A 14,531-nucleotide genomic window follows, 5' to 3' on the forward strand; every position below is an offset into this window, starting at 1 on the left:
CAATAAATGTAGAGTTCTTTTGTTTTAAAAATTCAATAAAAGTATTGCTTGCTGAGGAACCTACAAGTATATAATTAATATACACGTTATAAATCTTTGGTTTGTAGTTAAAGAGGGGTACAAAGTCCGCTCAGACGTAAACGTGTCTCTCGAGTTCCGCACTACACAGATGAACGGTGTTCTTCTTGGAATTAGCAGCGCAAAAGTTGATGCCATTGGCCTGGAAATCATACATGGCAAGGTAAGCATCTTTTGGCTGTCCTTTGTGTATGCTTTTGACATCAGAAATGTAATTATAACTGTATAGTGACAGAATTCTAGGAATCAAATATGCATAAGAAAACACTGAGGTTATAAACCTTGAAATGTCCTATAATGTGTTTCATTTTAATTAAACGCTAAACAGTTTTTGTAAAACATAGACAAATGAGATGAGTTTGTTGATTCTCAAATGTTTCCTGCCAAGGACGTAGCACATCCTTGACATCTTCCAGCTCATTTCTACATTTTTTAATGCTTTGTAGGAAATACATTCTGCCTGTGATTTTGCTGATGGATGCAAGTGTGTAATGCACACAGATCCACCCTCCGAGAGGAGGATGTTTACCTCATCTTACAAATGGGTTTACTTTTTTCTCAGACCATTTCTTCCTTGCCCCTAAAAGGCATCATCCATGGTGTCTCCAATAGATCCATCTAGTGTGATACTTTAAGGGGGAACTGTCACATACTTTAGCATAAGTAAATTAATTTATTGAAACCTAGGGCTGCAACTAACGATTATTTTAATAATCGATTAGTTGGCCGATTATTTTTTTCGATTAATCGGATAAAAAAATGCAATTTTTTAAATTTAAAATAATGTAATAAAAAACGTACAATTTACACTTTCATCTCTTTATTGCAATGGCCTCTCTCTATTCACCTTCTTATTTTACTGACATAATAATAAAAGCTACAAGAACGGTGTTTCTCAAACTAGGTTTTAATACAAAGTTATTAGTAAATATTAATTCATATGTTAACTATTTTTCATATTTAATAATAACTATGAGAAAAAAAGCCTTGTTTAAATTTTTTTTATTTACCAAACTGCCCCCGGTTATGCACATCAGACCCCCAGCTTGCCACTCTGCCCCCATAAATGCCTCTTATATGCCAGATTCCACTGTGCCCCCTGATATGCCACTGTGCCCCTGATATGCCTTATACTCCTTATATGCCAGTGATATGCAACTGAGCCCCCGATATACCTTTTACCAGATGTTTTATGACCCCCTGATATGCTAATATCGATATGCCTTATATCCCCTATATGCCCTGAAATTCATAATACCCCCCATACACCACTATAACTCACCCATACACAACTTTGGCTCCTCCCCCTCCCATACACCACTCTGGCTCCTCTCCCTCCCATACACCACTCTGGCTCTTCCCCCTCCTGTACACCACTCTGGCTCCTCCCCCTCCCATACACCACTCTGCCTCCTCCCCCTCCCATACATCACTTTGCCTCCTCCCCCTCCCATACACCACTTTGCCTCCTCCCCCCTCCCATACTTCACTCTGCCTCCTCCCCCCTCCCATACACCACTCTGGCCCCTCCCCCTCCCATACTCCACTCTGGCTCCTCCCCCTCCTATACTCCACTCTGCCTCCTCCCCCTCCCATACTCCACTCTGCCTCCTCTCCCTCCCATACTCCATTCTGCCTCCTCCCCCTCCCATACTCCACTCTGCCTCCTGTCAGCAACGGATCTTCACTAGACAAGGACTTTCACTGCAGCTTCATAGAAGCCACAGTGTAAGTGAAGTGCAGTAACGGAGGCTGTCTGTGCGATGCAGACACTCACAGGCTGACAGAGAATCATCCTCTCTGTCAGCTGGTGGGGGTCTGCATCGCACAGACAGCCTCCGTTACTGTCAGTAACGGAGCTGGGAGAGAGGCAGAGTGACGTATGGGAGGGGGAGGAGTCAGAGGGGTGTATGGGAGGGGGGAGAGAGACGGAAGTGAGAGACCGGCCGACAGTGAGGGGAATCCAGGTCTCCTGCAGCGTTGCGGGGGACCTGGATTCCGGTGTTATAATCCGATCTCTGTTTGAGATCGGATTATTATAAGGAGATAAAAATCGATTTGATTAATCGATGATGAAATTCGTTGCCAACGATTTTCATAATCGATTATTATTGATTTTATCGATTAGTTGTTTCAGCCCTATTGAAACCACCTACAGCCACTGCTCTTTGCCAGAGTCATGGATGTTGGGGTTGGAAATGTTGCTAAATATTGTCACCTAAAAATAACAATAACAAAGCCAGGAGTCTTGGGGACAATGCTCTTCCTGTCAGGTTATGTAAACATTTTGATGGTGACAGTCCGTTGGGCTTTATACCATATTGTCCTAATTCCAGCCAGAGACTCACACCTTGTCTTGACACGGTATCTCAGTTCCACAAGAGACCCATGGTATATCTGCATACACATAACGTTTAGCCCTATGTTGAATGAATAGTGGACAACAACAAGTATGTGATGACGTATTCTAATGGGCTGATTAAGCACACTGCCCTGTTGTCTACTTCATGAGCACACACAACTGCAACAGATGAGTAGTGTCACAAAAGCGAAACCAGAGACATTATAATGGGATCCAAAGACTCATGTACATAATTTATATTGTGGAGTAGGAGGATCTGTGAATTCAGTGGCAAGTATCTCTTTTCTCCTCCTTCAGTGGAGGTCTACACAGAGACCAAGGGAGCCTGGTTATGATGACCCAGTGCCTCTTGTCTCTGCTAGAGTGCAGACCATCAAGGCATCAGGAGAAGAGTGGTCTGTACCATCAAAAGGATGATCTTGAAATGATAATATTAACTATATGACCAGAACTGATTTAATCATTGCGTTCTATTTTGACAGGTTTTGTTCCATGTTAATAATGGTGCCGGCAGAATAACAGCAGTCTACAAGCCAGAGAGCCCCAGCTCTTTATGTGATGGCAAGTGGCATAAGCTTCAGGCCAGTAAAATTAAACATCGCATTGTCCTTACGGTGGATGGAAATGTTGTGAATGCAGAGAGCCCACATGTCCAGTCAACCTCTGCAGACACTAACAATCCGATTTATGTTGGAGGCTATCCGGGTAAGAGCAATTTAATGTAAACTTCAAAGAATTATTTCTGGTTAGAGTATCCCCTGACTCATTGACTAATGTGTCTGTGGTCTTGTCTTAGATTTAGGATAGCTTATCTTAGACTTATCTAACACCTTCTCGGTAAGGTCAATTGAGACCTCAGTTTTTACACCTTTAAACTTTCGTATTTGTATATCATTACTTAAAGCCCGCTTTTGCCACAGCCGACACAACTAGAATGTATTTTATTTATTACTTTGTTATCAAAGCCAACATCCTTATACATATATTTACATATACAGGCGTACGATACCTCAAAATGATCTCCGTTTGTAAGCTAAATATAAAACGATATGTCTCCAAACATTTAAAATGCAATGTAAAATAGTGTGGGCTCCATCACGTCACCAGTGTTGTGTCTACTTAATTAAATAAGGCGAGGCGCTGTGAAAACATAAAGCCATGGGGAAGGAAGTTTGAGTCACTAATAGTAGGAATGTAAGTAAGATGTATAAACAACTTCCAGGATCACAGGTTAATGTAATAATTGCAAGCTCCATTTGTTTTAACTCTTCCAGTCCTCATTTTAAAGTTATATCAAGTTATTAAGGGAAAACATTCACCATGAAATTCTGTGTGCCGGCACTTTGTTAAAGTGAATGCTGTGCTTCACTGTATCCGGCTCCTTGTTCTATCCCTTTTACTGCTTACAGAAAGCTATTAAATCTGCTATTACATTGATACATTGATGAATATCCATATCACAGCCAAAGCCATATTCGAAAGGACCTACTTTTAATTTATGATTTGTTTGATAAATTGGAAAACATATTATATATAATATATAAATAAATACAAAATTATAAAAATTAATTGTGAGCATGGCCCTCCTGATTTATCAGTTTTTTTTGTTACAGATAATATACAGTGAAATATATGTACACAAAAGCTGACATAGTTGTCAAAGGAACACCTTTGACAACTATGTCAGCTTCCCCACAACTGTCCCCAAAGGTGCACAGAATGGAATGAAAACAAACATTGACACTCTTTTTCTTTGTTTTTTTCCCCTCGTATGTAGCTGATGTGAAGCAAAACTGCTTGACCAGCCAGACCTCATTCCACGGATGCATACGCAACATGAAACTGGTGAAGGGCACGCAGACCGAAGCCAGTGATTTCAGCAAAGCCTTTGAAATGCGCGGAGTCTTTCCTCATTCCTGTCCTGGAACAGAACAATAAACAGGACAGAGACATATCTCCTACATATACATTCATCGAACAAGATGTTATCAAGTAGAGGAGGTCTATACTTCCATGCTGTTATTCTCAAAGTAGGTTTGGAACCAGCTCTTTAAGTAACAGCATGAAGTAATATTAGCTCACAAAGTGCTGCCAACGACACCATCTGAAATATAAACACGTATTGGGTGATACAGGGACACAGAGCCTATTTAATCTGTTATTCAGTACACAAAACCCCTGAATTTCCCAGGTCTTCTAAGAACACGGTAAAGCATTTGGGGCCTGTCTCCTTGCCATAGGACCTTGGGTGGCAGTTTTGATCTAATGTGAAAATATATCTTTTTTATTAACTGTTACCCCATTTTCTCAATGGTGCTCCAAAACTTTTTAATTCATATTTCCAACTCAGGAACTTTTTCTTAAAGTTTTAGCAATTTAATTTTTTTTTGAGGAAAAATACAACAAATACCTCCAGTAGGATAGCAGTAAATTGAAATATTTTTGTCTTTATACGTTTGCTGCTGAGAATCTGACAGTATTTTGTTTTTGCTCAGTGCTAATTGTTTTAAGAGCTGTTAAAATGCAAACATTTCTCAAAATGATTTACAATAAAATACGCATGACTTCTTTAAAAATAATGACTGATAGCTTTGATTTTTATTACCCTCTCTGCATAAACAACAAAGCTGTATCTGCTATTTATTCATAACTAACTTAGACTGTGCATCCGATTTACAATGAATTCCAAAACATAAATACTTAATATCCAAGTTTTGCAGCTATAACACTAAAAAGTATTGCAGATTCCATATTAATAGATATTCTTAATACATATTTTTGAGAACTGCAACAATGGTGTCCCATTGGACAATGTTATTTTTTAGTTTAATTTACTAATTTTCAGATTATATCATGGGTCACAGCCAGTGAGAAGCGGCCTTAGCCCAGCCATTGTGTGGGGGCATTATACTGACTGTGCTATATAGAAACAGCGAGCTGTGCTATACCTCAGCCCACAGAATAAGAGCATTGCCCCGCATCAGACTTCCCCATCACTGTACTGGAGCATTACCACCCCCTGCCTTGTATCGGGGCTTTACTACCCCCTCTTCTGCCCCATACCTGAGCTCTGCAACCCTTACCAATCCACCAATCCTTATCTCTCTCCTGCCCCGTACTGGAACCTTACCCCTCTCCTTATTCAAACACCCGCTCCTCTGTATCGGAATGATGCCTACCTCTCCCATATAGTAACTACGCTGCCTTATATCCGATCATTACCTCTGCTCCATACCTCCTATAATTCTATATACAGGCACATGTGCCCTTATACAGAGGAATGCTACAACTATATACTGACACATGAGCCCTTTTTACAGGAGCACTTTATACACACATGCCCCCTATATATATATATATATATATATATATATATATATATATACACACACTGTATAATTGATTTATAACCAGTGTCATGCAATTTTACTAGCATTTTGCTCTTACTGCCTTGAGCCAATTTTAATGGCGTTATACAGCAATAAAACCTTTGGTTGTAAGTGCATACTGTGCATTGTTGCAATTTTCAGGTAATCTGAATGATACAGAACCTGTGGCCGGCGACACTGGTGTTTACGGTAGCATGGATATATCAATTTAGTACCCTCCGATTGGTGATTTTCCTTTCATTTTAAAATAAAGGCAATTTCCAGTATGTTTAATTTTGAAAATTAGCAACAAAAATCAGGGTCAGACTTTGCAAGGTTGGTATGTGTTTGTCCCAACCCGGATGTAGTCATGGAGAATTATATGTCGGTTTTTGTAGAGCTACAGCTGAAAGACACATGCTTTCTTCCCTTTGTAATGGGAAGATGTTCAGTAGTGCCGCCAAGCGACTGAAAAACTGTAGCAGGAGGCAGTTTGTTCACCAAAGGGCTGGAGAGAGGTACAAGTATGCGTGTTTGTAGGCTACAGCGACGCATGGTGGAAGTTCCTTGCAGCTTTGTGGCTGCACTTCTGAAGTGAAATTGGTGATTTGGTCAGAATTAATGGTCTCCTCAATGCTGAAAAGTGCAGGCAGACATGAATCAACCATGCAATACCATCAGGGAGGCCCCAAATTCGTTGTGCAGCATAACAATGACCCCAAACATACAGCCAAGACATATGCTGAATGACTATCTTCAGTGTAAAGAAGAAGAAAGGAGTCCTGGAAGTGATGGCATGCCCCCCCAAGAGCCCTCATTGCGACATCAACAAGTCTGTTTTGGATTACATATATAGAGAGAGAAGCAACGGAGGCTGCCTGAATCTGCCGAAGTCTGTGCCTGAAGAGGGGTTAGTTCTTCAAGATTTTTGGAAGAATTGATGATGTTTTGAAGGCAGGGGAGGTTACACCGAATATTGATTTGATTTATATTTACATAATAATTCTCTTATGCTAAGGGTGCTGAGGAGCAGTTGAGAAGATCCTCTGATCTCCTTTGACCAGCCCAGGGAGCTGTAAAATCAATATGACCACCTTGCAATGCTCCGAAGCTGAGCACCACAAGGTGGCTCTTGGGCTGTGGTGACCAGGTGGTCATAACAACTTCTGTGGCTGAAGCAGAAGCATGAATGTAAAACAACATGCATGCCAGAATATATAATAACAAGAGTAATAGCCATCTGCCATCTAGACCACCAGATGATGGCTTGGCAGGGGTACAGAGCTTAGTCCTTAGCCCTCACAAACACATTTACAACCTGTGTAACTGAAATTGTCACAACAGATGCATCGATTTAGTTAGTATACAGAGACATTAGAGTACATTAGAGGATTAGTGAATATTAGAGGAACAGCCCAGTCTATGTCTTACATAAAATAAAATGGAACCCCATCTTGTGTGGATATCTGTACATTTTACATGGCTATACGGCCATATATTGCTTACCCCAAGTTTGACAAGTCCTATCTAATTTTTCATGGCTATATTGCTTACCAAATAACTAAATCAATGAGACTGCACTGCATTTTCACCCAAATGAGACTCCCAAACAATTGAAAGCCTTCTCTGATCAAATGATATACTACTTGTGTAGTTAAATTAAATGAGAGAGGATTATGTTTGAAAACCAGGTAGCTAAAGTGCAAAAAATCCTTTAGTCCTTAAGGCAGCAACTGTGTTACACGTCTGATGTGAGCCTTAATAAAAGGGAATTCAGTAACAGAATGTCTGCGTGGTCTATACATGGACGTGGACTATACATGGTAGCTTCAGGACACTTAACCTTACCAGAAGTATGTACTACTGTTTTCTAAATGACTTTTCCTTGGTACTAACTTGATAACGTTGAAGCCACAGGCTAAATAAATGTTTGTTGCATGTTTTGTTTCATGTTGTTGATCCAAATCCATTTTCTCTACTGTTGTTTCCCTTATGGGCTCAGAATGTTTCCTGGGTACTGGTACTTCATAGAACTTAGAAGCAATAAAACCACAGCGACGCGTACCAACATGGCAGAATGTTATTGTTAGTACATAACCCACATGGAAACTCATATATTGGAAATTTATTTTAACACAGAAGACAAACATTATGTGACAACAGTAAGTTATAAAAATGCACCAACTCCTACCCTTCCTTGTTTCCGTAGAAAGTCATTGATTATACACAATACCTAACACATGCAATGAGTTCATTCATCACTGGCAGTGAAAAAAAACTAAAGATCAATCAAGTTAATTCTTATGTCAACAGTTGGCTCCAGAGAGAGGGGGTTATGATCGGGGAGAAAAGGGAATAAAAGGGTTAAGCGGGGAGAAAAAAATGGTGAATGGTAAGAAAGAAGTAATAACTTGTGTATTGACAAACCTTATGGCATTTATTTTATGTTCAATCACCTGAACATATAAAAATATTCCAGACCTCAGGGGTGTTACTTTCATAGAAAGCCATAAAAATGATGTCGCATTCCAGACATCGTTGGAAAGTTCTTTAAGAATCGTTGCCTCGGTCTCATCTCTAAAGGAACATAATCCTTTAACAAATGGAACATCAGCTGTTTTGAGCTAAGTTGTTGGAACCTTTAAGAATGTCTACATCCCAAAATAGAAATAAACAGAGACACTTATTTTAGGAAGATACCCAGGTCATTTTTCCTGCTTCATGTCATTCAAGGACAGCGACATATACTCTGCTTTCCTTCTATCGTAGTGAAATGTGCATGATATCCAATGTTTTAAAGGGATAGTATAGGCTGTATATATGGTCTAACACATTTTTTTAAATAGGGGCTCAAATTCTATTTCACCGAAAGAGAAAATATACCATCATCATAGATATACGGATACTCATTAGGTCCCAACCAGCTTATGTTATAGAAGATCTAAATATATAGTTTGCGTGGCAGTTTCTGGGACGTAACAGTTTTCTTTCAAACACCCCCAGATAACACATTTATAGATGATAACCACGCTGAATAGCCAGAATATCATTATAAAAAAAACAGGACCACCACACCGTATAAAATGTACAAATTGCAACACAAATCGACAGAAACAAAAGAGTAATTTATTCACGGATTGTTCTTTTATGCCAAGTATGTTGACTTTATTCTATTTCATGTTTTGGTGGGTTTTAATCATGGCTACTAACACTGACGCAGCTTTTAACAAGGAGAAGCATAGCAAACACTGATACGTGGCCAGGGTCGTGGTTGAGCTAAAAATGTGTGATCGGACAATATATTTTGATAATATGAATCTTTTGTCGCAAACATAGACACAAATATTTGCTTTTCTTTAGTAACCTGGAGAAGCTATTAGGTTCATCTGTAAAAAGCCAGATGGGCTGGTGGAATGTTAACTTGGATTGCGTTAGTTTGGTATAATAGGTTTGCATCTATATGCATCTAATGTAGTATATAACTAGCAATATACCAGAAATGTCCTTTTTTTAAGTTAAGGTTGTTTTTTCAATAAATTATTTGAGATGCTTAGAACATTCTGCCGTAAGAACTAGTGATACAGGTTAACCTCTCGCTACAATACTGAAACAATGTAAGACTGGTTACACATACACACATACATGCACAATATTATGATACATTACAATACAAATTGAAACATCGGTGCCTGTACAAAATGATATAAACATAACTGTACATAGTGGTTTATACATAAGAATGTACAAAATTGAGATACCATCAGGCTGTGAAATACATAAGTGAGGCACTTATATCACATAAAACATTTAACGTTAATAATAAAAATGTTACTAGAAAAGAAATATTGTTACTATCAAAGGATTATGGGGTCCTAGTTTGTCCAGGAGTGCATTTTAACAGATACACAAGCCAAATCTGTACGTCAAAAATAATACTTTTATGTGATCAGACTGATGACCTCATGGATATCTTGACCGTCTGTCCCTTATGTAGGTAGGTTTTTGTTGATGTGTCATTTCACTATATATTTTTAGTATATATTCCCTAGAAACATTTTTCCATGGTCTGCTCTTTTCCTGAAAGGGTTACGGTTTCATTCTCCTTGTGGTTTAGTACCTCTATTTCTTTTCAAAGTCTTGAGCCGAGTCTCCATCATTATTGTTCCTATTGCTCAGAGTCTTCTGCATTCCATTGGCGCAGTCTACTGCATTTGTAAAGCATGTCCTTCAAATCACCTTCACATTTTCAGCTGTTTTTTGGCTTTAAAATCCATTCTGCGCGAGGGTTCACATTGTACACATCCAACATATAGGTATCTGGATCCAGGCAATGCTCTCCTAAAATAAACATAGTCAAAGGTCATTAGTGAAACATAAACCATTGCTATAAGACACTGGTGAACCATCTCCACCCAAAAAATACATATATAATATATATATATATATATATATATATATATATATATATATATATATATATATACATACCGGTATATTAGTCACTAAGTAATTCTAGTATGAGGTCTTTTATACTATTTATGGAATCTAAATAGAAAAACAATGATAGTTGAGCTATTAGGCATTTACTAGTTTTTAATGAACCTGTATAAAGGGAGATAAATAATATTTTCTTAAAACTTCCAAAAAAGGACCTCATTGTTTAAGTTTTATAAGCAATTGCCAAGAAAAATCAATAAAATAATTCAGTACCTAAATAGTGCTGACACTAGTGCTGGTCCAATATGAACTATCGACCAGTAGAGTACTAGCAATCAGTCAGTTGACTTTATAAAATCTAATTTGCTGATATTCTCTCATATTTATCCCATGCCAGTACACATGATGTAAGTTCTATGGAACCATTTGGTATACCATGCTTACCTATATTTCCTCCTATTTCATATAAACTTTGGTTGTTTATTCTGTCACTGTCTGGTGTTCCGTTACTACAAAGAAGAAGACAAATTATAAAACGTTATAATAATGTGGACAAAAATGGGCAGATGATTAACACCTTTTTTTTATCAAGCTGCTGGAATACCTCTCTCATCTGCCATCAAATTGTATGTTAATCTAATATAAAACAAATTTAACATAATTATTTCTCAAGTTACAGGACAAGAAGGAAACTCGCACAAATAGTTTCTAGGCACACGGAAGAAACACACTCTGGCGAAATGATGCTAAATTAACACAGAGCGTATCAAAGTAACATATCTAGTAGAACTTATCTTTTTTTTTAAATCGAAATTGAAAAAGACATACACCGAACACTGTGATACCAGATTTATATTACACATAATAAAGGTCACTCTGTAGGTTATCCAAAATAATTGAAATGACTACTGTTATTAAACCTGTCATTTTGAAGGAAATTTAAAAATGTGGTCCTCTTCACACCTGTTTTCGCACTGAAACCTTGCCAAGATGTCTTTGGCTTTCGTCCGACTGTTCAGCTGGATCGCCATGGAAACCTTTGAGTGCAATGGAGCGTAAACTCTTATCACTCCTTCAGGTACATCACAGTGCTGTAATACAATAGCAAAGCACAACTGTGATAACTAGCACGGGGACTGGTATAACTTAATCAGGTCTTCTCAATCATCGCGGATGCCATGTATTACATCACTTTACATTTTATTTACAGAACGCCAGAAGAACAATAATCTTATTTACATTTGGAAAAAAAATGAGTAGCTTTTATGATCCATTTTGTTATTTTTTTGTTGGATATGTTAGATGCCTAGCCCACTATAAAGCAGCTTCTCATATGTTTAGCGAGAACTTGACATGTATGCATGTGATGCTGGTCAACAAGCTACATCTGGGCATAAGTACTTACATTGTATACTTAAACTCATAGTATTTCATTTCCTCCTATTTGTTCAGGTTACATATACAACTGACGTGCAAAATCCTGTTTATATTAGTTACTCAAATATTCTTTGGAATTTATTTAAGCCAGCTTTGGAAAAGTACTAGAAAAACTATTTTTTAGAAAAAGTATTTTTTTTTTTTTACTATGCCTTTAAATTACTTTTCACATTTGATTATTCTTTCTTGTCCTTTTGTTGGTCAATGAAATAATCTCATTAATTAAGTTATCCACAGCAGGGAATAGCTACATTATAAATGAGATCAAAGTAGGTTTAAATGTATTGTGTAAAGTACCTATGAATGAAAGGGGAGATTATCAGGTTGTAGGTTAAATGAGGCTGCCATCGTTCTACTTTGTAAAAAGTCTGTCTATCGGTGCTAAGAGAACAATAATAAAAAAAAGTTCATTGAAGTAACATGGCCTTTTCTGAATATCAGCCAACAGTACCTCACGTCTTTCAGGTCTTTCTCTTTCCATTGTCTTCCTCCGTAACAGCTTCCTTACACTTTTATCGAAAATTAGCTGCTTTTTGTTATTACTCAAAGCTGCGTCATTCATTTTACGAACTTGAGAAATTAAAAAGGATGGAACCTAGGTCAACACAGGGAAAAAAAACAAATAAAACACATTAGTGGAGGTCCTTCTACAACGTGTCTGTCTTCTTCTGTATATTTGCCACCCAGCAATTTAAGCATAACATAAATTTTCAGTTGGTTACTACATGGGATGCTAAAAGTAACTTATTAACAAAATAATCAGCCAAGTGATTATAGATAAAGACGTATAGAGGATGTATGCAGAGATAAGCAGCCAAAACCCAGACACATGGATTACTTTATTGTAAGGGGACAACAGTTGGGAGCTGTTCGTTTGTACGAATTGGCAGCTTTTTAAAGCAAAAGGCCCTATTATTTTATCTGGCTATGTTTAAAAGTAAATATTATTATGAAAAGCTTAAGTTTGATGTACCAACAGGAATTAAGAGATTCCACTCAATGGACTATTTACAGTATTTAGTACAGTTTCCTTTAGGGTTATCCCACATACATATCCTGTAGGCTTTAATATGAAAAAAATATGTGGATATGGAGCGGTACAACTGGATAACCATAGACAAATATGTACAGCTACATAAGCTTTTAAGACCTCAGATGTCTCTTCTTCTGATGGAATGCATGTGTCTTGTATGTGTGAGGACAAGAGGTCATAATCTTAAAGTAGTAGGTCAGAAGCTTAGATGTAATGGAAGAAAGTTTTCCTATGATGACAGTGTGATAGGTTAGTGGTAGGTTAATGGAACAATCTCCCAGCGGTAGTGGTCGAGGCTAATACAGTGAGGGAATTTAAACTTGCATGGGATAAGGATATGGTTATTCCTAATCTAGGACAAGACCAAGGACTGATTGAGGATTGAGTCTTCACAACAGGATTAATGGGCTGAATGGTTATTATCTGTCCTCAAATTCTACGTTTTCTATATTTTTCATCTGATCTGAAGAAGGGACTTGTGAGCAGGGCCGGACTGGCCCACCGGGATACCGGGAAATTTCCCGGTGGGCCGGCAGGTCCGTGGGCTGGGCGGCCCGCAGACTTACCCTGAAGACAGCCGCTGAGCGGCTGCAAATGACATTGAAGGCCTCCCTCGGCGCCAGGGACGGGCTGGGCAGGGGGGCAATTGCCCCCCAGGCTGCCCGAAATCTAATCAAAGCGGCCGCTGGGTGCTGATGCGGCCGGCCGGCATCAGCACCCAGCAGCCGTGTGCGATGGCCGTCTAGTGATGGGAGCAGCGTGAGGGGTGAAAGCTCCGCCCCCTCGCACTGACCTTTCACCCCTCACGCTGCTCCCATCACTATGCGGCCATCAGACTGCTGGGAATGTAATCTAAACGGCCGGTGCGTTCTGATGCCGCCGGCCGGCTCTGCTTTAATACTTTTTTTTTTACTTTATATGGCAAGCCGATCCAGCTTACCATATAAATAAAAAAAAAGTGTTAAAGTAGCTCCGGCCGGCGGCATCAGCACGCACCGGCCGTTTAGATTACATTCCCAGCAGTCTGATGGCTGCATAGTGATGGGAGCAGCGTGAGGTGGAAGCTCCGCCCCCACGCACTCAGACTGCTGCAGCACCGGATGGCTGGTCAGTGACATCCTGTCAGCATAAAGGAGAACAGTGTGGAGCTACCAGAGGACGGAAGTCAAGAGAAGTAGGTGAGTAAACCAATGTATTTTTTGTACTGTGTAATATTTTTTTGTATTTGTTAAAAACAAAAAAAATCGGCATGTGTGTTGATGTAAGTGTGACCCCTATATGCTCCTCTGCCCCATGATATGCCTTTTAACCCCCTTTATGCCACTCTGCCTCCAGAAATGCCTTATACCCCCCTATATGCCACTCTGTCCCATGATATGCCTTTTAACCCCCTATATGCCAGAGCTGCATATAGGGGTATAAGGCATTTCTGGATGCAGAGTGACATATAGGGGGTCAAAAGGCATATCTGGAGGCAGAGTGGCATAAAGGGGGTTAAAAGGCATATCATGGGGCAGAGTGGCATATAGGGGGCATAAGGCTTTTCTGGAGGCAGATTGCCCCATGATATGCCTTTTAACCCCCTTCATGCCACTCTGCCTCCAGAAATGCCTTATACCCCCCCTATATGCCACTCTGTCCCATGATATGCCTTTTAACCCCCTATATGGCAGAGTGGCATATAGGGGGTTAGAAGGCATATCATGGGACAGAGTGGCATATAGGGGTATAAGGCATTTCTGGATGCAGTGACATATAGGGGGTCAAAAGGCATATCTGGAGGTAGAGTGGCAAAAAGGGGGTTAAAAGGCATATC

At 39.2% G+C, this 14,531-nt stretch overlaps 2 protein-coding genes across 2 annotated transcripts in view; one reads left to right on the forward strand and one right to left on the reverse strand.

Annotated features, from left to right (window-relative positions):
• Window positions 1-4,378, forward strand: part of LOC128497715 (laminin subunit alpha-1-like) — a 44,855-nt gene extending 40,477 nt beyond the window's left edge. The window contains 3 exon segments of the mRNA XM_053467876.1: window positions 108-241; window positions 2,923-3,145; window positions 4,218-4,378. Of these exon segments, the coding sequence (XP_053323851.1) occupies window positions 108-241; window positions 2,923-3,145; window positions 4,218-4,378 (518 nt within the window).
• A 5,552-nt stretch (window positions 4,379-9,930) lies between these two features.
• LOC128496685 (rho GTPase-activating protein 28-like) lies at window positions 9,931-11,405 on the reverse strand. Its single transcript, XM_053466435.1, has 3 exons — window positions 11,209-11,405; window positions 10,690-10,754; window positions 9,931-10,146 (listed from the first exon to the last, which is right to left on the reverse strand). The coding sequence occupies exons 1-3, from the start codon at window positions 11,274-11,276 to the stop codon at window positions 10,055-10,057; spliced, it is 225 nt and encodes a 74-aa protein (XP_053322410.1). The 5' UTR covers window positions 11,277-11,405; the 3' UTR covers window positions 9,931-10,054.
• Window positions 11,406-14,531: the final 3,126 nt, after the last annotated feature.

This window comes from Spea bombifrons, chromosome 5 (assembly GCF_027358695.1).
Source record: "Spea bombifrons isolate aSpeBom1 chromosome 5, aSpeBom1.2.pri, whole genome shotgun sequence".
In the NCBI taxonomy this organism is placed as follows: Eukaryota; Metazoa; Chordata; class Amphibia; order Anura; family Pelobatidae; genus Spea; species Spea bombifrons.

Excerpts from the sequence above, each read along its gene's own strand:
- LOC128496685 (XM_053466435.1), bottom strand. The coding sequence starts at position 11,276 with ATGGCGATCCAGCTGAACAGTCGGACGAAAGCCAAAGACATCTTGGCA. Across the intron at positions 10,755-11,208 it reads AGGTTTCAGTGCGAAAACAG|TAACGGAACACCAGACAGTG; the intron begins GTGTGAAGAGGA and ends TCTTCTTTGTAG. Across the intron at positions 10,147-10,689 it reads TGAAATAGGAGGAAATATAG|GAGAGCATTGCCTGGATCCA; the intron begins GTAAGCATGGTA and ends TGTTTATTTTAG.